Source organism: Astatotilapia calliptera, chromosome 16 (assembly GCF_900246225.1).
Source record: "Astatotilapia calliptera chromosome 16, fAstCal1.2, whole genome shotgun sequence".
NCBI classification, from domain to species: Eukaryota; Metazoa; Chordata; class Actinopteri; order Cichliformes; family Cichlidae; genus Astatotilapia; species Astatotilapia calliptera.
Window position 1 is genome coordinate 17,795,493 of NC_039317.1, and position 27,856 is coordinate 17,823,348.

Genomic DNA, 27,856 nt, shown 5'->3' on the forward strand with positions numbered 1-27,856 from the left:
GACACAGGAGGCCCAAAACTGTAGCCACGTCCTTGAACATGAGTAGTTATAACTTCTATCCCTCCCTCCATCCATCCCTCCATCCATCCATCCATTTACTTTCCCTTATACAATTCAAGGATGTGGAGCTGGATGTCTGGAGCAGCTAATCCCCACCTGGCAGCAGGGGTGCATCCTGGCTGGGTAGGTTATCAGAATCCATTACGGACAGAAAACCTCAAATTCACTGTCAAATCCACATCTAAACCAGTTCAGGAGAATGTCTTTGGACTGTGGGCGGAAACTCATATGATAATATCTTCCATTGTACCATTTTGCTTAATAACTCGTTTTTTTAATACTGAAAAAATGTCATTTTGTAATTTAAAAAAATGAAGACAGAGAAGTTCTGTATATTATCCTTTTCATGCTTTTAAAATATATTTGCAAAAGTGTTTTAAGACACGGAGCGAAACTCACCATCGCAGTGGGATCACCGACCTCTTTATCAAGCCCCGCCCACACTCCCGGAACAGGAAGTACCAGCGCGTTGCTGCTGACGTTGGTGCTGTCTAATCTAACGATGGCGTCCACAGATCAGTCCCTCTTGGACTTAACAGATAAGGAAACCCGGGAGAAACTGTCGCTATGGGACCGCCGTGCCGATGCCACGGCTCCCCTCACGGAGAAACAGATGGACTCCGTCCTGGAGATCCGAGCCGCGGCCGAAAAGCTCTCTGTGCCCTCTGAGGTGAGCTGGAGCTCTGGACTCTGCTAGCTAGCTAGCAGTGCTGCTAACTTACTTTCTAAACGCAAGTGATGTCAAATAAAAGTCGAGGCTGCCACTGTATGACCTTAATTCCCCCTTTCATTACGTTACAAGTTAATTTATCTGGCATGTATGTATTTGTGCTTCACCACCTCGTCAACATGTCCAGGTAGTTAGCTTGAAATCAAGGAGCTTAGAAATAATGAGCCTTGTTTTGTTTTGCAGCTACCCATTGAAGACTTGTGTAGCTTGTCATCTAGATCCTTGCAGTCCCCTTTCACTGCGACTGTTCCCGATTCAACAGAAAACATCCTGCTCAAAGGATTTCAGATGCTCAACATGGAAAACAATAGAATAGAAACTGCACAACAGGTGTCTGACCCAGTCAGCTTTAAGCAGTTATGCACCCAGTCAGATTTACCATACCTTAATAAGATGCATGGGTGTAATATAATTCCTTTTTTTTTTGTAGTTTTTTGCCTGGTTTGCCAAGCTGCAGGCAAACATGGGCCAGGACGAGAATGCAAAATACAGGTATGTAAATCTTATACTCCTCTGTAGTGTCATGCTGTGTGTAGGGCTGGATATTGATAAGATTATATACAAGTTATAGGCTGGATCCTTTACCAGTTGTCTAATTTATTCCTGATCAGCTTTCCAAAAAGATAGGCCTTAATAGGTCATGAATCAAGTTATGTATTAGTCTCAAGTGTACAGTACAAATAACCTCACTGAGGTTCGCATATGCTTCACTGCCATGTGTTTTTCATAAATTTTAATATTTGGTATTGCTCTGCTCCAGAACACCAGGCATTTTTTTGTTTTCAAACCAGCTCTTCATCTAAATAATCATCATTGCATGTCTAAAATCACAATTTTAGTCACCCATCATGCTTGGATTGAATTTTCCCTAATATCGGTTTTCCATCACTTTTATATCAAGATGAAATCTTTTTGCTTGCTCATCGCTGACATAACCTAAATTTGGTGGAAAAAATTAGAGATGAAAATGTAAAACGTGCATCTTCAGTGAAATTCTGGCCCCCTACCCAGCATGTTGGCCATAAGCTCAGCGTTATTCTCTGCTCTGCAAAAATTCTGGACAATGTGCACCAGTGCTTCCAAAGCTGCAGATTCATTTGGTGTCATTTTTCTTTTTGAACTTGTCACCGAGTATCCGTTCAGTTTTCTATCCAGTCATTCTCGTTGTTGACTACTTGGAAAATAATAACTTAAAAAAAAGAACATATACATGAACCAGCAAGTGAAATTTGTAAAGGTGTTGGTGAAAGTGCTTGTTGAACAGTGTATCAGATGTTTGCATTCTGAATCAGAGAAACACATCAGCTTTGATTTAAAGGCGTTATTAAACATGCATAATTCTATTTGCAAGGTTCAAGCTTTCTGTTCGGTCAGACAGTCAGATTTATGTTCACCAGTCATGTTTGAGAAGACATTTGCATGCAGCTTAATAGTTGGTGAGGGCAGCAAAAGAAGAAACGATTGAAATGAGATTTCTAACCATCGGAGATACTCCAACAGTTTTGTTTTTTAAAATCACTTTTTATAAAAGAACTCATTGGCATTTTTAAACAATGACTGGCAGACTGAACAGGAAGGTTTGACCCGGATATCCACTAACTCTGCGAAGGCCAGCAGACAATAGCCAGAGGTTTTCCAGATTGTGTGTGCGTTGACTGGGTGTTTGTTTAGAGGAGGACAAGGTCAAATTACATGTTTTTGAAAGAATAAATCAGAATCAAACATGATGCTCTGTGATGCATCCATCCTTCGTCTGCTTATCCAGTTGAGGGTCGTGGGGGGCTGGAGTCGATCCATCCTACTGTTAGAGGCAGGGTACACCATGGATAGGTCATTAATCAGGTGTAACACACAGAGACAGATAGCCATTTAAGCTCACATTCACATCTACTGTCAGTTTAGAATCACTGGCCTAACGCCATGCGGGAGGAAGCTGGAATATCCAGAGAGAACCCACGCAGACAGATGTGTGACGGTGCTAAACACTGCATCACCATTCTCTCCCACCTCTGTGCTTTATAAAATGCACCATCATACACTACTCACTCAGTTTTCAAATCTCTTAATTGCAGCAAAGTTGTTTCAAGAGTAAAATGAATGAAGTAAGAAATGACAGCTCACAGTGTGCGCTGCTTTCACATATCATCAGGCATGCACCGCTGTGTTAGTTTCACTCAGCCAAAAAAGTGCAACCATCAAGTGTCACCTTACTGTTGCTGTTGTCAAATCTTCTAAAGCATGAAGCCAATATTTAGCTTCAGTGCACTATGCTGTCAAACTTGAATGAAAGGAAGCAAAAGATAATGTCTGCTTTCCACTTAGGAAAACCAGAGATGATCTAAACTGCTACCAGGAACACTGTGATGTTATACTAAAAGATGTCAACACAGCTCTTGAGCACTTGGATTCCCTTCAGAAACAGTACCTGTTTGTGTCCAATAAGACTGGCGCCCTACATGAGGCCTGTGAACAGCTTCTTAAAGAACAGGTGAGATGCGCACGGGCACATCAGACTGTAAGCACGTTCCTTTATTAAAATCAGAAGATCCCTGGTAATCAGAAATTGTATGTACTTTGATGCAATATAAAGCATATATAATTATTAAATAAAGCCATTTTTGGTGTCATTTTGTAAAGATTATTCTTATTTTAAGTTAATCAATATGTGCTTGAAATACTGATTTCCTGCTTTAATTCAAGTTGTTTTACAATAAAATTGTATTAACTGTTTATGAATTCAAGTCAAATTTATATGAAGTCCCCAGTTTTCAACATTAATTGAACACTCACAACTGCCTGAGAAGTAATTTCATGGCAAGATGAAGCCTGTTCCCTCGTTATTTCATGACAAATGAAGAAGATAAAAAAAGCTGTTTTAAATTTGTAATTAAAAGCTTTTCAAAGGAATATGAGGATGTCAGAGAGATGATGATGATTCAAGGGAGGGAGATCATCGTTAGGATAAAAAACAAAACAAATGAACCTTCCAGAAAAATAACATCATCTTTGGAAGTGGTCAAATCAGCAAACTGGTGCATTCTTAAAGATAATGAATGCACTGGCCAGCTCAGCTATGCCAAAGAGCCTGAAAGACCACAGAGAACTAAGTGCGTGATGACAGAATTATTTCCATGATTAAGAAAAACTACTTCAAAATATCTAACCAAGTCAACAACACTCTTAAGGTGGTGGATGTATCATTGTCAAGGTCTACAAAGAAGAAAATGAAATTATGGACTATACCAAACCAGGGATGGTAATAATTGTTTCGCCGTTCTCTGAGGAATAAATTAGTACATTGTTGAGTCTGCTGTTAAATGTCTTATAAATGTGTTATAAACTCGAGCTTTTTGCTTTTTGTTCTTTTTTTTTTCCCCCCACAAGTGTTGGAGATTTGTGCTCAGGCTCGTAGAGACTGGACTGTTGTTAGAAGCTGAACTGAAATTATTAAGCTTCTTATAGCATGATTTTTATTATCTATTTTTGCTTGTTTTAACAATGGTGTTTTGTTTTCTCTCTGTTTGCAGGCAGAACTTGTTGACCTGGCAGAAAGCATACAGCAGAAACTGTCATATTTTAATGAGTTAGAAAACATAAACACGGTAGGCTGTGTCTGTTTGTTTGTTCGTTTGTTAAATGACTAAAACTATGCACTGAAATATGTTTAACTGGTTATTAGATATAGATTTTATTTTCGCACTCAGTTGCTGTAATTTTAAATAAGAAATTATTCTCAATTTTTACATCTTGAAAAATAAGACGAAGTAAAATCTGTAGTTTCTTGTTTTTTTTCTAGATATAGATTTAATTTTTACTGATCTGAAATTATGAATAACACACATAGCAGTGTTTACCAAAAACATTTTTTTTAAATTATAAAAAAGTATTAATTAATTAAAATCGAATGTCTTTGCCTTTGCAGAAACTGAACTCGCCAACCTTGTCTGTAAATAGTGAAGGTTTTATACCAATGCTGTCTAAGTTGGATGACTGCATTGAATATGTTTCATCACATGTAAGTACATTGTGCTGTCAGTTTTGCCTTTGAAGATCTCGTTTTACCTTTTTGTAGGAATATCAGGGATAGAGTAATCAGAAGGATGTGACATTTTTGTTGGAAGCGAATTTCCTTTTATGTAGTGAATGCACATTTACAGCGTGTGATGGAAAAGTTCTGTAAAAAGATCCATTAAAATCAAAAACATGCCCTATATTGTGTTAAAGGTCATATTCTTTTACACCTCTAAAGCATTTTTAGTGCAGATGGTATTTTTTACAACTTTTAGTGGAAGTCTTGTTATTGTCCCTTGCACTTGTGATCTGGATCTCTACCAGCGTGTCAAAACTGCAGACATTGTTGCTGGGAGACAAATCTCATGAGTGGTTCTGATGGTGAGGGAAAATTGTTTTGGTATACCTCCAAAAAAGTGCACTGTGAGCCATCCCGCCGTGCACAATACTTTAGATTGTTTCCTCAAAATGTTCTCCGTCAGACACCTCAGGATGTTACAGTAGAACTCGGCATTGATAAAATTTATGTTGAGCAATAAGCTGCCTTCAGGCTTGGACACTCAGGAGTCATCAACTTAAAAAAATGCTTGCTCATACCCAGAGATCCAGATGTCTTGATGAGCCTCCAGATGAAATCATGTTGAAACAGGAATTTGTGCTTCCTCTCTGTGTGAGTTTGAGGTCCAAAGTGAAATTGCAGAGTGCACAGTGCATGTGGTCAGAACAGGATTTACAGTCTAGAAATAGCACCATGGACACGACCAGCAAGGTGACCTTGAGCGCGTCAAATCTTTTGATTATCATGGAGGTGCTCTCAGAACACTTTAATCACACCTCATATGCTCAGTGTACATTTACAGTGAGTAATCGGGCATCGGTGAGTAATCAGGGATGTAGACAAGGGGGTGGGGATCAGGGAAACGCAGACCAAAATGATAACCTGTGATAACTCCAGAATGAATGATGTTTAACACTTGCTTATCTCTTTTCATTCCAGCCAAGTTTCAAGGACTATCCTGTTTATTTGGCCAAATTTAAACAATGTCTCTCTAAAGCTATGCATTTCATGAAGATTCACATTGTAAACACTATGCAAAACCTCACAAGCCAGTTAACAAAAAGGGTAAGTAAGCATTCTGTTTTTCTTTAGTGCTATTGACCACTGGTACACACACTGTATGCGTTTAGTGGAGTTTAATTTTGATTTCTTTTTGACTCCCACAGGATCCAATGGGTTTAACTAATGCAGACAACGCCTTTACCCTTTACTATGTAAAGTTCAGAGCAGCTTCACCAAAAGTTCGGGTGAGTTTAACGTTCTGTTGCCTGCTATTTATGCAGATCATAATTTTCTACAGTAAAAATCAAAATTTCTTTTTTCCCCTCTTCAGTCATTGATTGAACAGATAGAGCAGCGAGCAGAGAAGATTCCAGAGTGAGTATTTCTTTAGAAAAAGCCAGTAGTGGCAGCGGTAGCATTAACCTTTTATAAATGTATATTTTGTTATAGTTAATGTGCTAAATGAAGTCTTCTATATTTATATTTATGCAAACAGATACCATCAGCTTCTTGATGAAGTTCATCAGTGTTATCTTGATCAAAGAGAGCAGCTCTTAAGTCCCTGCATTACATCCACCATTACTGACTTGACCAGCCAGAACAGCAAAGACCACTGTGCTTTGGTAAGTCTACTTAAAGGCTGGAATGGCTCTTTAGATATAGTAAGGTGACATTTGAGTTTGCTAAGAATGGACAGCTTGGGGCCCTCTGGGATATTTTCTGCACTGTGTTGAAGCACAAAGCTGTGCACATTATAAATGACCTTAACTTGAAGTTGTGAACAGCAGGGGTCCAAAGATTTCTCCTGTTTTATTCAGAAGTGGATTGCTTTGGAGACTAGGTGTTGTCAGTGTATCCCTAGTCATCCATAACAGTGCTGATTATTACGCTTTGTGTCTGAAATTTTAATAGACCCAAAAATTGGCACAATAAAAGTAAAACTTTTTTCTTTTAGTCATCTCCAATTTCATACTTCCGACAAACCCGATCCAGTTTTGAAGCCTGCAAAGGTTCAGTATTTTGACACTATCATGGCATTTGAAGCACTTCTCTAATTGGCTTGATGGGGATGCTATAATTAAAGCATTTCATGCAACAGAACGTCATAACAGCCGCACCATCTGCTCAGGTTATGCATCTTGTTAATGACTGCTGTAATAGGTGGCTGTATCATTTATGTGTGTTTGCTTGTTTGAGGTGAAGCCAAAGTATTTGCAGGCAATACAGCATGTGATCATTATGTGTATTTGTACAGGTTCGCAGTGGCTGTGCCTTTATGGTTCACGTGTGTCAGGATGAACACCAGCTGTACAATGAGTTCTTCTCCAAACCTACACCTAAACTAGAGTGAGCGGTATTCACATTAGTGTTTAGTAGCTCATGCAGGAAATGTGTGTTTGTTTAAGGTGTGGCATTTTAAACAGAACAATAGGCATTTCCAGTTTTGCTTATTATGTGCAGTGTTATGACAGTTTGTATTGTAGTTTAAGGGCTTTTTTTGCATATTTAAATATCGAAATGCCATTACTTAAGTCTTTGATTCTGCCAATGGAAGCTTAGACAGAAAGTATCGCATATGTTTCTTACAATGCATTGAAACAGTTTTTAATATCTGACAGTGAGCTGCTGGAGAAGCTGTGTTTGTCCCTGTATGATGTCCTCCGGCCTCTGATAATTCACATCATCCACCTGGAAACCCTGTCTGAGCTCTGTAGCATCCTCAAGAATGAGATGTTGGAAGATCATGTTCAAAATAATGGTATGTTGGAACTTGGTTCCTTTTTCTTCTTTCTGTAGGCGATTATTTGACTTGCACAGTCATGAAGAGAAGTTAAAAAATAAATTCTGCCAGCTCATCAATATTTCTGACAGTCTTCTTCAGTGCCACATCTCATATCACAACATGTCAGCTGAGTTATTGTCAGGACTCTTTTTCAGCCACTGTTCTGTGTTGTTGATTGATAGACTTGTATCTTGTGGATCGATGTTTTTGTTGCATCACCCAATATTTCTTAAGCTAGAGTTCTTGTATTGCTTGGCTGAAATTCTCCCATAAAATTTAAAATTTCTTTCAAATAATTGCAAAGCCTCTTGGCTCCTGCTCAATCACACTCCACAGTTGGGATGAGGTTTTGATATTGGTGTGGAGTGCCTTTTTTCTGTCCTAACACAGCAGAAATGTTGTGCAGCACCGAGGCAAACTTGAGACATGTTTCTTTTTTTAAAAACTCTTGAGAGCAGTGGTATTTTTTTTTTTGTAGTGTTCTTTCATTACCGTCATTTTCATTTACTGCTTTTCTTCTTATGGACATGTGATCAGAGACAAAGCGAGCTGTGAGTGAGGGTCCTTGGGTCCTTTTTCACATTGTGCTTTTGGCTTGATTTTTGCCAGACACCCACTCCTAGGTAGAGTAGCAACAGACCTGATTTTCTTCATTTTGTGGTGAGTTTGATAAACTCCCAGGTCTGCAAAATTCTGGGATAATTCTGGCTGGATTTGTAGAGTTGATTGATATTGTTTAGTTTCCTGACACCGACCCAGCTTTTAAACATAGTCAGCAAGTTTTCAATAGGGTTGAATTCAGGGCTTTTGGAAGGCCAATCCAGAAGCTCAAGTCTAGGCTGCTCTATCCATTCTGATCCCAGTTTTGATGTGTGTTTGGGATCATTGTCCTGTTGGAACACCCAACTTTGTCCAAGCTTCAGTCATCTAGCTTTTGATTTGAGGTGTGAAGTTGAAGTTTGAAACTTTCCAACTTGTATAAATCTATAATTCACTTTCTTAGATCGTCACTGGGTTTCACTGGACCTTTCCATTTTGTTTCGGGGGTTTTTTGTTATATCTGTCAGCCCAGTGAGAAGTGTCAAATAAATTATTTTTATAGTGTTAAAAAGAAACTGACAGTTGTAGTCAGTCATGATCCCAAATAAGAAATTAATATCACTTGGCCTTGATAAGTTAAAAGACATTGTAGAACCTTCAGTACTACCTATTAAAAGACACTTATGTTTAGTTTTGAACCTGTGTGAATGACAGAAAATCCAAATAAAGGTGTTTGCTGTAAAATCACTCCACCCCACCTCCACCACACTTCAAAGAAATCAATAAAAGCCCCAAATAAATTACCATGAGAGTAATGCCCATGGTGAGAGTATGGAAACATCTGACCACAACTCTACATCCTGAACTTACTATATTAGTATTTTAAACTTTTTAATATTTGAAATATTAAAAACTATTTGACGTTTTAATATGAGCGCCTGCATCATTCCAGCTGCATACTGTGTATCTATCTTACAGACAATAATTAAAAGTATTAAAGATCCCCTTTAATGAAAATCCACATTGTTAAAAACGGTAAATTATTTTAAAATTACAAATTAGGTGCATTTATTAAATGAGATGTATTGTTCCTCACAGAGCTCGATTGTATTTGTTGCGCTATCGAGGCACTGCACATGGATGTGTAGGCGAACGGAGGCACAGCACACTTTCTCGAATGGATTAATGAATCATAGCAAATACATTTCAGAGCAATAATCAGCTATCGCTCCAATAAGTTTATCATCCCATGGAGGAGCTGCAAGAGAAGATAGGATTTATTTGAAGCTTATGGGGCAAAGAACAACTGATTTTCCCTTTGTGCGAGACAAACACATTTTAAATCTTTTTACATAATATTCAGGTTATAGTTCAGACCCTAAAGGGACTTGTATTTGTTGAATCTTTTCACAGCAAAGTAGTGGTTGAACTGTAAACTGACCTGCGTGCTTTCATGCAGCTGCTCAGCTGGGGGCCTTTGATGCCGTTGTGAAGCAGATGCTGGAGGACGTTCAGGAGAGGCTGGTCTATAGGACTCACATTTATATCCAGACCGATATCATAGGCTACAAACCAGCTCCAGGGGATCTGGCTTACCCTGAAAAACTGGAGATGATGGAGGTAAGGTTTTTATATGTTCCTTTTTAAGATCTCTGTTATGTAGTTTTGCAGGCAAGCTTTAAGGGATAATTTGGTTTGGTTCTTATTCAAAGGCAGTGGTCCAATCCAAATATGTGCCCTAAGACCTAAACAGTTCACCTAGTATGTGATTGAGTGTTAAAAGATGCAATTGCTCAAAATATTACGAGTAGGAGTAAATAAGACTTTTGACATGTCTTATTACTTTTGTAGTGACCAAACATGTTATATACTGTTGTTGGTTTGGGACTTTATACTTTTTTTGTCTTAAGAGTAAAGATACTTGAGAAATAACAATAACTTGAGGTTAAATTGGTTCCTTTGTGTTTGTATAACTTTGTCTAAATCTTCTGGAGCTCACCTAGTTGGTGCTTTGATGTCTGGGTAACATCTTGCTGAGTGGGGACTTTTTTTTTTAAACACAGTGCTAACCTTTGGCATAAAGCTAAATGTATCTCTCCCTATAATTTATGATATTTTTGCCACTTAATTTTCCATTAAAGGTCTATTTTTAAAAAGGTTTTGGTGGAACTGAAGTCATTATTAGTCATTAACCATCTGTGCCCTCCTCAAAACCACCAGTCAGAAACAGTCATTTCACCTTGCAGAACATAGGAGTTACCCTTTAAAACATCACAGCTGAGGCAGCTGTTTTAGCTGCTGATTGGAAAGGCCTGTCTAACAAAAAGAGGTGTAGAGGTGAAAGTATTCCTGAATACGGCATGCACTTTAACTGATACAATTTTTGGGTTAGCTGGCTGAAGCACATTTTGCTGCTGATGTCTTTCACAGCAGTAAAGTGCTTTTGCTTCCTTTTTTTTGTAGGGAATACGCTGTGAATGAGTTCCTCATACAACGTCCTTTCAAAGAACCAGAACTGTCATTCTAACTTATAAATTCTGTTATGTGCTGTGGTGTCATAGTATATACTTGTCCCTCTACATATGCTTTTTTTAAATAAATAAATACTGCTGTAATACTTTCAGCTTCTATGCAGTTAGCTGCTATGCAACCTCGATGTAATTAGTGCTGCAAAAATAGTATTTTCATATACTGTGTATGTATTTTATTTATTTATTTTTTTATTGTTGATACACTAGTTTAAATTATATGTCAGTAGAAAGGAAAAGTGGTGATCACAAGCTCCCACGTAAGTGTTTTTTCATACGCACCATTAGCACTGTCTGCAGGTCCATGAAAATATATTTTAAGTGTGAATTTAAGCCTTAGAAAACTTAAGTTTCATGAATGTCTGAACGTGTTGTTAAATATGCCTTTGAATTGTTACTAATGTCTTAAAATCTTCTAATGTCTTGCATACATACACTTTCTCAAACTCACACATTCTCTGATATTTCCTCTGATATTTATGAGTCTTTTTGTCTCGCTTCTTTGACTTTTTAAGTTTTATTTTATGTTAAACTTTCAAAGACCCATAGATTTCTTCTGTAGAAGAGACATCTAACGCTTTCTGTCTGCAGCTTCATAATAAGTTTGAATGTTTTAAGCTGAATTATGCAAATTTATTACTGTGGAATTTCTTTGGTCTTGTGAATACTCAAATGCCATTAGATATGCCTTTGAGTCCTAACTTTTATTTAATGACTTTTAAATGTTTTGCACCTACACTTTTTTTCCCCATTAACATCAGATCACCCTGATGTTCTTAGTATTTCTTAGATGTTTATCTGACTTCCTGTTTGTATACAAACTTGTTTTGCAAGTAAAATTTTATATTCATTTAGCCTTTTCGAAACCCGTGGGCCTCCCGTTGAAGCAAAAGTGGAAGAACATGACTTTCCAGAATCTTAAAATGTTCCTGCCTACCAACTCTCGCGTTTTACTTTCCCTGTCTTCAATAGAAAATTGCTCAGAGCTTGAAGGAAGAGCAGATGAAGCAGATGTCACAGGAGTCCGTTTTTTCTGATGTACAGCTTGACGATTCTAGTGGAAGAAGAAACAGCAGTGCTGGTCTGTGTTTCCAGATTGTGACACTAGCTTCCTGACAGTGTTTGGTGTTGCTGTCATTTATTGCCCAATGGCTTCTCCTCTTTTGAATATAGGCAAAGTAGAAGCATCTCGCCTCCAGACATCTGTCTCTCCTGCAGATCTGCATGGCATGTGGTACCCTACCGTCAGACGAACACTGGTTTGTCTGTCCAAGCTCTACAGATGTATTGATGTGAGTTCTTTGTGTTATTAGTTGTTGTTTTTTGTATGGAAACGTGTACAGCGTTTATTTTAACGCTTTTAAATTTCTTATTCGTGCATTTCCAACTCTTGGTCTTTTTCCAGAAAGCAGTCTTCCAGGGTTTATCTCAAGAAGCCTTATCTGCCTGCATCCAGTCCCTGCTTAAAGCTTCTGATATCATCCTTAAAAACAAGGTTGGCATGCAGCGTAGAGTATGCCTTTGTATTTCTTCTGAGCTTTTAAAATTGCATTTTTATTAAAAAAAATAGTCTGGAAAGTGCCTTTCTTTTTACGTAGTAAATAAGATGTGGTCCCCGCTAATGAAAAATTCCTTCAGGCTACAAGATCCTTAACTAAAGCAGCTGGGATGTCATTTAAAGTTTATTTTAATCGGTACTTTATTATGCTCCACAGAGTGTTCAGCAGACCATCCCTTATTTATGGGCTTCTCTCACCTTCAAATTTGCTGTCAATATCTGTGCTAACTGGCCCATTTCAACCTAACGCTTTAAATTAAAGCAGCAGCATCAGTCTCAGAGGACACATTCCCACCCCTTGTTGATGTCTTTTTCCAATGTTTTAGTTGCTAGTTGAGCAATAAATGATTTCAGATGCCTTTTTCCCCCCCTCACAGTAATATGTCTCTTTCTGGCTATGGTTAATCAGCAGTTATTAATTAGGCATATTCCCTTATCGTCACTGAGCCCATGCTTTTTATGTTCTCTGTAGTTTGGATAGTCATCAGATGTCCTTTTGTTCTTGGCTGCCTGCAGTGTGGATTTTACCGTGTGCCTTTTACGTTCTGTAGACACAAATAGATGGGCAACTTTTCCTGATCAAGCACCTGCTGATAATGCGTGAACAGATTGCCCCATTTCACACCGATTTTGCCATCAAGGAAATCTCACTGGACCTGAAAAAAACGCGAGGTAAGATAATTAAAGGTGGAGGGAACATTGACGTTCAGCTCCATAAAGCCACTCATTACATTTTCATGCTCATTAAGCAACTTGTGCCTATCACATGCACCGGTGGCAACAATTAATGTGGAAATTGTAATCCAACACTATAATGTACATTAACCAGTGGCACACAGGGCAGATTTGCTCCCCCATCACCCTTCTCATAGTCAGTAAAGTATTACATGTGGCCACTAGAGGGCAATCTAATTCTGCACCAGCACAGATTTAGCATCTCTTCTGTTTTTTCTTCTTTTTTTTTGGTTAAGATGCTGCCTTCAAAATCCTGAACCCTAAGGCTGTTCCCAAATTCTTCCGACTTAACAGTCACAACGCCATACTTGAATTCCTGTTGGAGGTAGTGTTTTTTTTTCTTCACCTTTTTTGACTAAATATACCATACACTTTATGTACTTTGATAGCACCCTGCCTGAGGGAAATGCCACTTGATAGTCCTAAAGCCTTTTTCTCTGTGGCCCCCAGGGAACACCAGAGATAAAGGAGCACTACATTGACTCTAAGAAGGATGTGGACCGACACCTGAAGTTCAGCTGTGAGCAGTTTATTCAGCAGCAGACTCAGATCTTTGTGGGGAACCTTGAGGAGTTTCTCACCAAGGTAACTGTTAGAGCGAAGGCAGAGTTAGCCTCAGGCAGCAAAGGCTCATCCTGACCTTCATTTTTTTCAGCTTTTACCTTTTACAAACATTATTTGCTTATTCAGTGATCACTGAAGGTCTCGGTACTTAACTGACAAGCGAAGATAAAATGACAGTTTGGTTTTTGTTCTTCATCGAGAAAATCTAATTCAGCGTGTGTATATATGTGTTCTTGTGCTTTGTGTTCTTTAACTGCAATAATTCTACCAGGTAACACACTGCCTATGCCTTCTTTCTACCTACCAGACTCTGTTTTGTGCTATTATTTATGTAAATACCGCTGTGATTGAATTAGTTTAAATGGCAGCAGACCCTCTTGTGCTTATTTTCTTACCATAAATGACACAATTTAAGCCTTTTCAAATTTTTATGTTTTACCTTGGCTGCGTCTGCTTTCAGGTTGCAGCTCTTAAAACTATGGCCATCCAAGGTGGTCCCACGTACAGTATGTCTCAGCAACCTTGGGCACAGCCAGGTAAGATTTGTCTCAGGAAATGCCATAAGCATCATACTGTAATTCATCAAAACCTGTATAGTAAATGCTAGAGGGCATGTCAGTGTTTTTTTTCTTTCTCTCTTTTCAGCAAAGATCAACGATATAGTGATGGTTACCTACCGCGTGATGAAGAGCAAGCTGCCAAGCACTTTACAGAGCATGTCCTTGTACTTGGCCAATAGAGACACAGAGTTCATCCTTTTCAAGCCTGTCCGGGTGGGTGGCAGCAAACCAAGGATATAGCATGTTACTACATGAGTCACTTTCTTTTTAAGCCATTGTTAAAGCTCGAGGAATCCAAGAATCCTTTAAGACTGTCTTTACAAAGCAGGGATATTATGCTCCCCAAGGTCCAATCAGCAGTTTTTAATAATATAAATAACACTGTATTTGCATGTATCATTTTTCGAGAGCTATAGAAAAAGGTCACGTTTGAAATCTACTTTTGGAATGACTCTTGTTTAAATTTTGGCTTTTAGATTGTGCCTTTAGCTGTAAATTGTTAGTGAGATTGAACTCTAATAGAGAAATCTTTGTGCTGCCTGTGTACTATTCGTCAAGGTGCCAGGTGAGGCTGAATGAGAGAGAAACAAAATTCAGCGGTTGACATGGAAACAAGATAGCGAGGGGACATAGGCCAGATGGAAATGCGGTTTTAATTTCCTTCCAGCACTCAGTAATAGGATGGCTTTTTCCACAGAATAACATCCAGCAGGTATTCCAAAGACTGCACGCTTTGCTTCAGGAGGAATACAGTGGAGAAGACCTTCAAATCATTGCATGTCCATCTATGGAGCAGGTACAGCACTGTGGGATTAGCACTGCCTAAAGGCATCTGACTTAGTTTTAATAACACTGCTGCAGCATCCAAAACTGCTGAAAGCAACTTGAGTGAAGAAACATTAAATAAGGTATATCAGCTAAGGCACGGTGAGCACTCATCATTTTTCACGGCTCTCTTTCAGATTAACCTGCTGCTGTCTGTGAATAAGTAATGTGGGGTGTAAGGATTCTGATTTAACTGCCTCTGGATAGTGATGGGCTGCTCCAGCGCCGGCCATGACCAGGAGCTTTGAGGTTGAGTGGGCGAGATGACCAGATGACTGCACCTGAGCTGCATGCTGGACCAGGAGAACTGAACCAACAGCAAAAAAAAGAAAAATCAGCACAGGGCCAAAGAATTTCCTATAGAAACTCAAGTAGCTACAAGTATGAAGGGGGTTCAGGTGAAGTCTACACACAAACTGGGAAGTGGAGATTATCCTGTGGGTTACTGAGTTGATCATTTTGTTTGACTAAAATTAAATGTGGTGTTGGGGGTTTTAAGGTTGCTTTGTTGTAGAACAAATCCACTTTGAAAAGGGCGGATTTGTGATTACAGTTGCATCTCTCTGTACACCAAATTGAATTTGCACACTCTGTGATGGTGGGGTGCAGGCAGCGGCGCTTCAGGTGCACGAATGGAGCCACTAAGCAGTCGCTCATCAGCGCAGGTAGCTAACAGCCAGTAAAAGGGGCTCACATTCAGAGCTCCCTTGAGTGGTTTGGAAGGGTAAGAGAAAATGCTGCAAAATGTTTTATTCATCTATTTTAAACTGTAAGAGTCTTTGTAACACAGTTAACAGAAATATGATGACCTGTAGTACGTGTGTCTCAGATCCAACAAAGTTTTCCCCTCTAATCAACGCAAAATCCAAGCAGCTGTTTTTTCACCTCCTTACAAATTGTTTTCTTATTTCTATTGCAAGTGTGTAAAGACAATGGAATGTTATGTTTTATACTTTTTCCTTTTATAACTAAGTTTATTAAAACAAATATACTTCTACTCTATCACAATAATAGACTGTTGGGAGCTGTGCCCTGCACATGACTTGTGGGTATGTTTCCTGCAAGGTAACAAAAGTAACAGGACATTATACATGTAACTTTTGCGTAGCTCTGTCCGATGTAAAATGATGTGTACAGTTATTATATTTAAGGACATTCTGATTTAAAAAAAAAAAAAAAAAAAAAAAGTTGATGATCTTCGGCTCGTTTTATAAAGCTCTTTGTCACTGAATTCAAATTCGGAGCACACTGCAGCTTTAGTCACTTCAAACAAATGAGAAACTGCCATTCAAGGACATCATCGGCTTTAGGGGGTCTTCTTGGCAGACCGTTGCTGTTTCACTGGCAGCTGCCGTCTTTCCATCTGAGAGATGAAGCTTTGCTGGGGCTTGACCTTCTGTGGACTGACAGGCTTTTGATAGGTGATGAGGGACTGGATGTTCTGGAGCAGGACATTGATCTCTGCACTCTTCTGCTGCAGATACCTCTGAAGCATGTCAGGCTCTGGCAGCATTAGACCTTTGCCTTGATTCAGCTGCGACAGCAAGGCAGTAGAAAGGAGAATCAATGCTTTGGTCTAAAATTAGGTTTGCTCTTCGTATCTTGTATTCCTGCAATTCCTAAAAAACTATAATAATAACACAAGCCACACTAACTTACTTTCAGTTTTGTCCAAACTTTACACTGACTTTATCAGTGTTTTGGATTGAATGCTGTTGTGTTGGGCAGAAGTGCTGTCACTGTGAAACACTACATGATGCTTATTGTCAAGACAGCTCCGGTGTTTTGCTTTTGTTTTGTTTTCCTTAAAATGTTTTGAGTTACTACAGTACGTGCCTCCACATGAAGTCAGATTTACCCTTATAAAGAGAAGCAGCGGCTGAACAATAAACCCCTCAGGGGTCTTACTGTCTCTTCCAGATCGTTTGTCATTTCCTTCTGCTGCCAAGTTTGTCAATAATTGAACAGTGAAACTTGAAATTCTTCAACAGAAACATGCTGAGAACAAAACAGAATTTAATTATATAGTAAAATGCTCATTTTATACCAATTACATTTCCACTATGAAGAAAAATAGGAAAAATATTATAGAACCAATTATAGCCATCTCCTTGGTAACCAGTAACCTGTCCTAAGTTGCTTCAGTGTGAAGCTGCTAATTTTTGTCTTTAGAGGATCACACATAGAAGACCATTCAGCTGTCAGAATAGCTGATTTTATATGTATTTATATAGTTAAGGCTGGTAATCAAAAGGATGTGCGATTGTTTGGTGAATCTCTGATCTTCAATTAGATATACACTAAAGACTCACATGAATTTTCTATCTGAAAATTTTTTTTTAAAATGTTTCGTAAGTGGTGCAACCCCTGATGAGCCAAATTTATTCATCAAAGAAGAACAAAATTAAAGGAACACACAGAAAACACATCAGATCTTAATGGGGAGAAAAAACAATATTGACTGGGTAATGTGTTAGGAACAAAAGGATGCCACATCATCTGATGGGAATGAAAATGAAAATGGGTGTGTTTGATTTCTACAGAGAGCAGAAATCAAACACACCCAAAAAATTCAAAGTGAAAAAACGATGTAGTAGTCTACTCCATGTTACAAAATGGAACTCAGTAGTTTGTATGGCCCCACATTCATTGTATGTGTATTGTGTGCATGCCTGACAGCGTCGGGACGTGCTCCTAAAGAGAAAACAGATGGTGTCTTGGGGGATCTCCTCCCAGGTCTGGACCAGGGGACCACTGAGCTCCTGGAGAGTCATTCCAGCTGCTGGATGGTAAAACATAATGTCACAGAGGTGCTTTGTGTTCTTTAGATTTTGCAAGCATGGATGCCAGTCAACAGTATCTAATCCTTTATCCAACTGGAACTTTCTCCATACTCTCTTCACATAAGACTGGGCTTTGTTATGCACTTGGAGAAACCCAGGACCTTCTGCACCAGGTTCTAAGCATATGGAGAATTTTTATACATGCAATCAGGACATAGAGGTCTATGCATCCCTCCAGCCATCACACTGGTCATGCTGATCGATATTACAGACAGCATAATGTTCTCCACGGCTTCCTTGGAGCCTTTCACGTCAGTCACATATTCAGGGTGAACCTGCTCTCATCTGTGAATAGCACAGGGTGCCAGTGGTGAACCTGCCAATTCTGGTATTCTATAGGAAATGCTAATTGGGCTCCACAGTGCTGGGCAGTGAGCACAGGAGCCACAAGAGGAGGTCAGGCCCTCAGGCCACCTTCATGAAGTCTGTTTCTCATTGTTTGGTCAGAGACATTTTGTGCCTCTGGCAGTGCTCACTTTGTTCCTCCTTGCACCAAAGACTGCTGATGGGTTAAGGAGCTAGAGTAACTGTCTTGTGGAATCTCCTCCATGGTTTTGGGATCGCTGGAAGTCACAACACAACCTTCTGGCAATGGTTCATATTGATGTGCGTTCTTGGAGGAGTTGGACCTGTGTGTGCTTCCTTTGCAGTGTCGAGGTAATCACCTCATGCATAGAAAGGTAATACAACAATGTAATGTTGGAAGCCACCAGAATTGTTAGCAGTACTGACCTTTGATCTATCTACACCGCTGGGTCCCCATCAGCCACATTTTCTTCAGCAATAACTACCGCAGGCTTCAGGAAATCCTCTGATATCTCACAAGCTGCCTTCTTCACAGAAGCAGTCATTATTTATTCATTCACTCATTTTTATTATCATTTGTTTGTTAGAGAGGCAGAGAAGAGCGTTTTGGTAAAAATCTAAGCGGAAATGTTTTTATTTTAAAGGCCACGAATCTGGATTGATGTTTTTTGAGCTCTTGTCTTTTAAGAGTAATTTCAAATGGTGCTTGATTTAAGATTTTATTTATCCAGGCAGACAAATCCAAATTATTCCAAAAGATAAACAAATGGAGGTGATTTAATTCTAATCTAACAATCATTGTTTGGTTAAAGCAGACTCAAACAGAACTTCTTGGGATACCTCATGTCTTTTAGTGAATTTGGATGGTTGGGTCACAGAGAATGACTGAGAGGACATGCTCACACCGCAAAAGCACTAAAATTTGACTTATTCAGCCTTGATAGCTTACTTCTGAACCTGAATCACAGGCTATTGGCATTGTAGCTTACATAAGAGTGCTCCAATCGAAAGCTGCCAAATCCAAATTCAAAACTTGGAGTAAACTCCAGATCTGCTTAATGTATCACTGAATAATGGGGGAACAGGCTTCACCTGGCTATAAAACTGTTAGTCAGTTGTCCGATCATCTTTGAGGCTCTGAAATAGTGCACGATGTATAAAAATGGTTGTCTTTTCTAAATGGCTAATGCATTTACTTAGGTTAAACCCGATGGATTAAAGCTGAAAGACTTATCCAACCCAGTTTACTGTGTGAAGCTCAACTGAGGCTCATTGTTAAGTCACAAATTCACTAGGTTCTAAACAAAGTAGTGCTCATATATCAGAATTGGATATTTGATGTTTTAAATTACCTCTGTTTGTTTGATATCCCCAGTAATCGTAACTCACTGCTGCACACAGTGACTTCTGTGAGCAAAATCACTTATTTTCACTTCAGTCAGTTTTTATTTATCATGAGCTGCACACACACTCACACACACACACATTCTTACCTCTTTTGGGTCATTGCTGTTGACTATCAGATCGCTGGTCACCGGGGGTTTCTTCAGCGGCTGGCAGCACTCACATCAAATGTTCAGCACGGTCTGCGGCAATGCCTCTGATCCACTTGACGTTGGGGGTCTGAAGACATTATTTGAATAGATGCTTTTCATTCTCTTCTCTCTGTCTTTGTCTCTAAAAGACACTGTCAGAAACACAGCATCTAAATATCCCAGCAGCTAATGAGGTATTCAAAGACAGGGTCAGAGACGGACACATTTTAAAACAAGCAAAAGCCCCTACAGGCAAGCTTTGATGCAAAAAAGAAAAAGAAAGAAATGCACACTAATTGCATGGTCCATAAATGAATTCACATTTATAGCAGGGGATGAAAACCAGCAGTTTAAAAGTAGTACTTTCTTGCATACCTTGTCCAGACTAGTTAGCAGCTCATTCGTTTCTCGTTGGCAGGCTGGAGGAGCTGGGGGAGTTTCCGTGCTGAGCAAATCCAACACTTCATTATCTGGGGATATCTCCACCTCAGATTTCGTGTTTTTAGGAACACTCTGAGGAGAAAAAAAAAAAACAAAGACACTTCATAATTTATTAAATTCTTTGAGGTCTTTAACTTGTGCTTCATGAATAAATCAAAACCGTGAAACTCGGTCTCTGGATACCATGTCATATCATCTTTCACAAGATAAAACTTACACTGTGACAAGGATAGACAAGGCTCTGAAAACCCACATTCAGTATTTCTTTGGCAATAGGAAAAAGATCTCTGAAAAACACAAAAAAGCCTCCGTGTATGCTAATTGTATCAATTCACCATTTATTTCTCGACTCTCCAGAAAAAAAGGGTGTTTTTAAATGTTGGTTTAATAGCATAAAACACTAGAATCTAGCTACACTAGGCAAATTAGACAATTCCTCGAGAGATTATTGTTGTAAACATTCTCCGTAGTATATATCCTGATTATAACCTTCCTTTTTGTACAAATGTTGATTTTTTTTTTCTTCTTTCTTTTGTTGTCTCCATCTCACTTGATTTGCCTAGCGAGTCAGGTTTTTGCATCATTACTGTGATACTTTTGGAGATGCGCAGAGAAACCACAAAAAAAGGAAGAAGCAGACACAGAATGGACGGATAAAAACAACAATTTTCACCGCTAGTGTAAGCAATTGTGTCTATAAGACACCACAACAGGGAAAAAACTTTACCTCAAGTTCTATAAATCCTACCTCATCTTCTGTTTGATCTCTCCTGTTCTCGCCACAGCCATTAGTGTACAGGACTGTGCACAGTATATGGTGTGGATAAAAGCAAAATCAAAAGCTTTACGGACTTTAGATGTTTAGAGTCTTATCCATCAAACAGGTACCATTAGCTTGGTATATTTGATTGGTTCCAAATTCATCCTGCTGCATGACAACAAGGCAAACACGCAGCCAGAGACATAAAAGACTATCGTCAGTGACAAGCAAAACAACGAAGCATGCAACAGATGGTATGATCCTCTCAGAAGTCTGATCTTAATATCTACTTAGTAGGAAAGAACACAAAGAAACTAAGCAACCGAGTCAGTCTGAGTGGGCCTACCGTCTTCAAAAACCATGTGCATATACAACTAAAGCACAACAACTGCATTATTCTTAAATTAAGATAATTAGTAGTGTCTTATGTGTAATTAAAAGCTAACATTTTAGTTAGAATACACTGCCTGGCATGTCAGTGTGTAAGATTTTTCTACAGTGATACATTTTTCATTTACAATTTCAGTGATTTGCACAGGATATGCCAGTTTCACTACATGCTGAACACTTTTCCAGTTATTTATATATACTGTATATTTAAATATAACATGTGATAGTATGGATCCAGTTTGTTGTGCATTTCCAATGACACTGAAAACCTTGTTAAATATACTTTACACTACTGTACTTAATCACGCTCATGCCAACAAAGCAGAGGAGGGAAGAGCCAAAAGAAAAAGACATTGCTACCAACATTTTTGCCTCAGCGCTGTGTTGTGTGTCATGATCCGTACAACTTGGACAAGTTAACACGGCGTTATGGTCATGGTTAGTACATGCCATTTAAATCTCTGGGGAATGTGTTAATTGACAGTCTTCTTATGGGCCATTTTTATTAGCGGGAACAGGAGGTTGAGATGGACGTGGCAGAATTGATGATGCTGAGCTTTTCACTGGGAGTGACCTGGAGGGACAGGATTAGACGTGGGTAGACCTGAGCTGTTCTTCTGACAATTTCCCTACAACTTGTCCTTCTGACAGCTCAGGTTGAGTGGATTGGTGACAAAGTAAGAGCGGTAATGTTGAGATGGGTTGGACATATGCAGAGGAGGGATAGTGGATATATTGGGCAAAGGCTGTTGAATATGGAGCTGCCAGCCAGGAGTAAAAGGGGACGAGCACAGAGAAGGTTTATGGATGTTGTGAGAGACGAAATGGCGATTTCTGGGGTGGCAGAAGAAAATGCTAGTGATAGCAGGAAATACAGGCAGAAGATCCACTGTGGCGACACCAAAAGGGAACAGCCGAAAGAAGAAATGGTCAAAATCAATCTTCAATTACTGAAAAAATAAGTTTCATTTTAACAGAGTGAAAAAAATGCAACGAATTTGAGACTCATCTATTTTCAGTGTACATTTACAGGAATGTTTTGACACAACATGTATGGTAGTATGGAGACTGAAAAGTTTATAGTTGCCTCACAATGTATGTATTGGGATGCTACGGACATGATTAATTTATGAAAGGATTTCTACAAGTTTGATTTTTATATGCTCTGCACCAAAAACAGCCATCCCTTATACCTTTCTAGAAAGACAACTAGATAACAAATGAGATGAAAAAAATGTCAGAGAGGAACCTAAGTGGATAGCAATTATGATGAAAATAAAATCTTTAGTATTTTTTTGTTTATTAACTTTAAAGAAATTGCACAAGACTGGCAAGTATGACCTATTAAGAATTAATTCAGACTGACTCACTACAGCTGGGCAGACAGAGCAAGAGTGCATGCAGTTTAACCATTTCATATAAATTAGAAATAGCATACAGAATGTGAAAAAAATAGTATTGCGATGTGTCCGGCTGAATGGTAACGTATTAGCAGTCAACAATTTATTGCAAGATGACCGGTTGTTATCTGTTATGTTTAAAAGATTTCGTATAAATGGCGAATAATTCATAGAGCTAGGAAGAACGAGGAAAGACAGAATGGACTGTGTTTACCATTTAATGTGTGTGTGTGTGTGTGTGTGTGTGTGTGTGTGTGTGTGTGTGTGTGTGTGTGTGTGTGTGTGTGTGTAGCTGCTGATCAAATCTTTTACAATCTGAATGCAACCGTGAATGACTTTGCACCATATTATTCAAACAAATCTGAAATAATGCAATGCTGTAAAACGCCATCGCTGCCATAAAAGAGGCGAGCTTTTTGCCAATTCTGTATTTCTCTCTTAATTTACATCGGCCTTTATCTTTCCGGGTCACTTCTCCTTCTCCATTTGTTTGTTAAACCACTGCATCTGGGGAAGGAAAATGTAATGTGGCTTAATGTGGTGCAGATTTGCAGAGTGGTGGAACTTGCAGGTCTGCATCAGGCCAAGCAGAAAGTAAGTCTCTGTGCTTGTCATTTGGAACGCTGTGCTCTGGCTTTTTATGATTCTTTAGAAACAAAAGACAAAAAATGCTTCATTAAAATCAAAATGACACATTATCCCTTTTCAAATTTATTTTTCTTTTCTTTACAACTAATGATTATCATGAATGGCTGCTCTGATATACTGCGTGGTTTATAATGGAGGCTCCCGCTGTATATTTTTCACGTATAAGAGCGGCATATCAAATCATCGCAAGCACAGTTTGTAGTGCATAAATTTACCATTAACAACTTTAAGCTTTGACCTCAGATGAAGCTTAATATTTCCATGATGTGCGAAGGTGAAATAGGTTACGTGCATTTTTAGGGGGATATGCACACACACAAACTGATGTGCAGCCCAAGAGTGAAGGTGAGAAGCTTGAAGGGAAGGTTGCATACTTGTGGATAAAAATACAGCCAATTCCTGCACCTCCTCAGATCTCCGGTCTCACCAAAGCAGAGACCTCTACCAGGGGTCAGATTCAACCTTTAAACATACCACAGAGATTAGTGAGGCAGCTGGTCCAAAGGTCTTTAAAGAAACCTATCAAAAAAACTGCAGGTTTGAATTGGTTTTCAACATTAATTTTATATTTGGTTAAAAGGAATAGTTTTACATTTTGGAGATCGCACTTCTCCTCTAATAAAATAAATTAGATGAAAGCTTAGGTAATCTTTTACTGAGGTCATATACCAGACTATTTATGTGGGAGGAAGTTTTACTACATTTGGAGACAGGAGGCAAGTTGCAACTAGTATTTTACTGAGATGAGCTAAGAAGCTGCATATTTGCTATAAAGACAGGAGAGTGGTATCCATCTGCACATCTTCTTCTAATTCTCCACCACAAAGCAAATATGTTTCTTAAAATGTCAAACCATTACCTCAAGGCCTCATTTTTAGAAAGCCCTCTGTTTAAATCCATTTCATAACCCTTATAGAGTAACAATTACCATATCATTCCACTGGGATGATAGCATGTGGAACAGCTTTTATTTTGCAAAAATGCCTTTGATGCTGGGCGCTACGTCCTTTCTACCAGGATTATGTAAGTGAAGTCAGCAGCTTCTGCGGAAGATATTATAATGGCTGCTTTCCCAGAAGGACAGCTTTGTCTATTAAGGATCATTAACACTGTGCAAACCTTTTATCAAAGGGAACAAATGTAGTCTCTCATTTGTACTTTGACCTTGTCCTTGATCGTCCACTTTCAGCACTGCTTAAAAGGATGCAAAACATTATCCGTTCCATTCACGCATAAGGTCAGAAAACATTTCCCACTTTTGTGGAACTTCTTAATTAGCCTGCCTCCTTTAGCTGTGACACGAAGCCAAATAAACACAATCGGCTCAACACTTTGGTCTGCCCTCCTTTTCCGAAGCGTACAGAGCTTTTTGAATTCTGCAGTGATGTCCTTTTTTTTTCTTCTCGATTTTGCCACAGATGATCAAACACATATGCTTTAAGATGGAACACAACAACAGCAATGTCATTACAAATGCATGAGCATACCTTTGGATCATCATCATCTGTCTGTTCTTGTAGACACAATGTAAACATGCTAGTAGTAATTTTTGTTTTTAAATATTACCCCAGGGATGAGGCTCATCAATGATCTTTTTTGACATCCATTTGAAGAGTTTGTTTGATCTTAATACAACCTTAAGAAACAAAGGATACTATCTATGTATTCGTATCATCTCCATGGGAAGCATAAAAGACCACATGCTTAATATTGCTGTAATTTATCTTGAGAAGTCTCGAGGTTGCATACATAATTATACCTTTGTACAAGTCTTGGGTTTTCTATGGAGCTTCAAATGTTTCAGCCTACTTAAAAAAAAATACAAAAAAATCTGCAGATAGGGGGAAATAGTACTCTGGTGTTGCCAGAAAACTGTACCAATTAGAATTATTAAGGAACCTTTCAGGTCTAGTGTTGCTAAGTGCAGGGCCAAATGAGTAGGGTTTAATGTAGTCCAGCTAAATCTGTGTGGACCTGGCAACAATCTGTTACATCTTATCATATTGCGAGTTTGGAGCTATTAAGTGCCAGTTTCTTTCTCAGATAGATTCTAATGGGAAGGAAATTGCAAGAACTACAATTAATTCTATAGATAATGCTTTCAAAGCTTCTTAAACAGTTTTACCTCTCCCTATGTCCTACATTCCTATGGCCTATAATTTCATGATCAAATTGGTTGGTTCTGGTAGTTGGGTAAACACTGATGTCTTTTTTTTTAAATTAAATGTTTTTAAATGACTGCTTCAGTATCCCAAAAGGACTTTACATATGATTTTTACTTACAACAGCTGAACACAAATAGTGGCGATAGCAATCCATACCAAAACAAAAAAAATATGCGGAAGAAGACAATTTGCCAGCTACACAATTCAAGCTTCTCCACTAAATAAATATTAGTAAACTCGACTAATAGAACCAAAATAGGACTGCCAAAAACAGCACTGCCAGAAACTCCCAAATTAACTAATAATTAATAAACAACAATGAAAAAGCAACTGAGGGATAACACCGTTGATGGACTTAAGGGAGAAAGAGAAAGAGAAAGTGAACCTTGCCCACCTTCATGCACCAGCTTCTCTGACTACATATAAGAGTGCAGTCAGCTTTCTGCTGCCAATCATTACTTGGGATGACTCAAAGAGGAGAGAGCACCTTAATAAGGATGACAGAAAATCAATGATGATATCAATCTATCTATCAGTGATGATAGATGTGCTGGTGCGCTGAGGCATGTAACAGGCAATCACTTCTTCTGCGAGAAAAACCTACAGTACTGTAGGCTTGGATAACTTGGAAAAGAGCTTTTTAAATTTACTCTGGTTATCTGGTTGTCTAATATTGATGTTTTATGATCTGAAACATGTAAGCGTGACAAATATGCGAAACAAATACATAATAATAAAAAAACTTATGTTGTATCTGCCGCTACCTCTCCCACATGTTTGGAGCTGAAGGGGGTGGCTGGACCAAGACAGCTAGAACCTATCGCTAGGTAGAGCTAGCTGGCCATAGATAACCCTGAACCCTGAGTTGAATATGTGGAACTGGAAAGATGGATGTCTCTCCATCTGTCTGTCACTCTGTCCATCAGTCCTCGGTGGCACTAAAGGTTCAGGAAACTGCTGGGGTGCTTTTGTCTCATGGGACACTGTGTTCCTTTCTCTTTTGCCTTCTACCACCATCAGACTTGTCGTCAATGAAAGATATCAAGTAGCTTAGCACAGACAACACAAGACAGTCAAAGCAGCCACTGATTTAACAACGGTCTTATTATTTTATTTAACACACTGAAATGTACTGGGCAGCTTACCAGAGGTGGGACCAAGTCATTGTTTTGCAAGTCTCAAGTAAGTCTCAAGTCTTTATCCTCAAGTCTCAAGTCAAGTCTCAAGTAATGTCAGGCAAGTCAGAGTCGAGTCTCAAGTCACTGGTGTAAAAGTCCGAGTCAAGTCACAAGTCTGAAACTTTGAATTTCAAGTCCTTTCGAGTCTTTAAAAAAAAAAACGAAAAAATAATGTTGCAGTTATGCTAAATGTAAATATTAGACCATGTAATTTTAAAATCTGTGTTTTTCTCAACACATGACAAAATAGTGAACTTAGAAAATATACACAAATTGTGAAATTGCACCTCTTTAAAATGCAGCTCAATTAAACCTAGCTCCAAGAATAATTTTCACCGACAGTTCTGAGATAAGCTGCATGTTATTCTTGGATGCGCTTGTAGGACCGGCTTTAAAATCGCATGACAAAAATATCATACATATTAAAAAAAACTGTATCACCAACGTAGCCTGGACAACATTTGCTAGTTAGATGAAGTCAGCTATCTCATCTTAGCATATTTATATGCATATTTATAATCATACGGTTCTTGGAGTGAGTGCACACACTCATGAAGTTTAGTAACTTCAGGTCACTGCAACAAGCCCAGGTACAGTTTACCGACGGATGGGTACAGGACCTTGAAATGCACCGTGTAGAACGAAAGACCATCGTACGTATCATAAGTTTACCAGTCTCACAAATCGTCGTCATAAATACACATTCCTTAACCGTTTATTAATAGGACCTTTGAGCTCAACGGTAATTAATTAGCAGTGGAAATAATTTCTGGTAGCATCACAGAAATGTAGCAGTGACAATAATATTGTATGCTGTAATCGTACTGGGCAATTAGTGATACAAAACAACTGTTTTATTCTGTGAATAAAAGTATATGTTTTTGTCAGTGTACCATAATAACAGAAGCGAAACGCAATATTGTGTCAGGACAATTCACTATTTATGCACAATAAACAAAGGAGCATAGCGCGACAATTTCTGTTCAGCGCCAGACTTGCTTGTAACCTATATCACCAATTATGTTAAGAAAAATGACGCATTAACTACAACAGCAGACTGACCTTCGCTTGGAGCAGACTAACCTGTGAGCTGGAGTGTTCTGGGACGTTATATTTGATCTTTGAATGGCTGCAATCCAGTCGCGTCTTTGTTACTTCGGAAACATGGCTCGAACAATTTCTCTTCAACGACATAATCCGATAACAACCGATCTCTTTACCCGTCGGCTTCCCGTG

General features: G+C 38.8%; 1 protein-coding gene and 1 long non-coding RNA gene across 3 annotated transcripts; one reads left to right on the top strand and one right to left on the bottom strand.

Annotated features, from left to right (window-relative positions):
• Positions 1-486: 486 nt before the first annotated feature.
• cog3 (component of oligomeric golgi complex 3) lies at positions 487-16,141 on the top strand. Its single transcript, XM_026143748.1, has 23 exons — positions 487-730; positions 974-1,120; positions 1,221-1,282; positions 3,113-3,278; positions 4,318-4,392; positions 4,713-4,805; positions 5,799-5,924; positions 6,026-6,106; positions 6,193-6,236; positions 6,358-6,484; positions 7,117-7,208; positions 7,481-7,620; positions 9,644-9,804; positions 11,685-11,793; positions 11,886-12,004; positions 12,118-12,207; positions 12,822-12,942; positions 13,242-13,330; positions 13,456-13,590; positions 14,030-14,105; positions 14,215-14,342; positions 14,827-14,925; positions 15,092-16,141. Exons 1-23 carry the CDS (start codon positions 563-565, stop codon positions 15,119-15,121), a joined length of 2,478 nt encoding a protein of 825 aa, XP_025999533.1. The 5' UTR covers positions 487-562; the 3' UTR covers positions 15,122-16,141.
• Positions 16,133-27,735, bottom strand: LOC113007321 (uncharacterized). Of its 2 annotated transcripts, none has more exons than XR_003269902.1 (3): positions 27,704-27,735; positions 20,014-20,151; positions 16,133-19,790 (listed from the first exon to the last, which is right to left on the bottom strand). It is a non-coding gene; the product is annotated as an uncharacterized LOC113007321 (long non-coding RNA). The 2 variants fall into 2 exon arrangements; XR_003269901.1 differs by having other exon boundaries at positions 16,133-17,736; positions 19,597-20,151.
• Between the last annotated feature and the right edge of the window lie 121 nt (positions 27,736-27,856).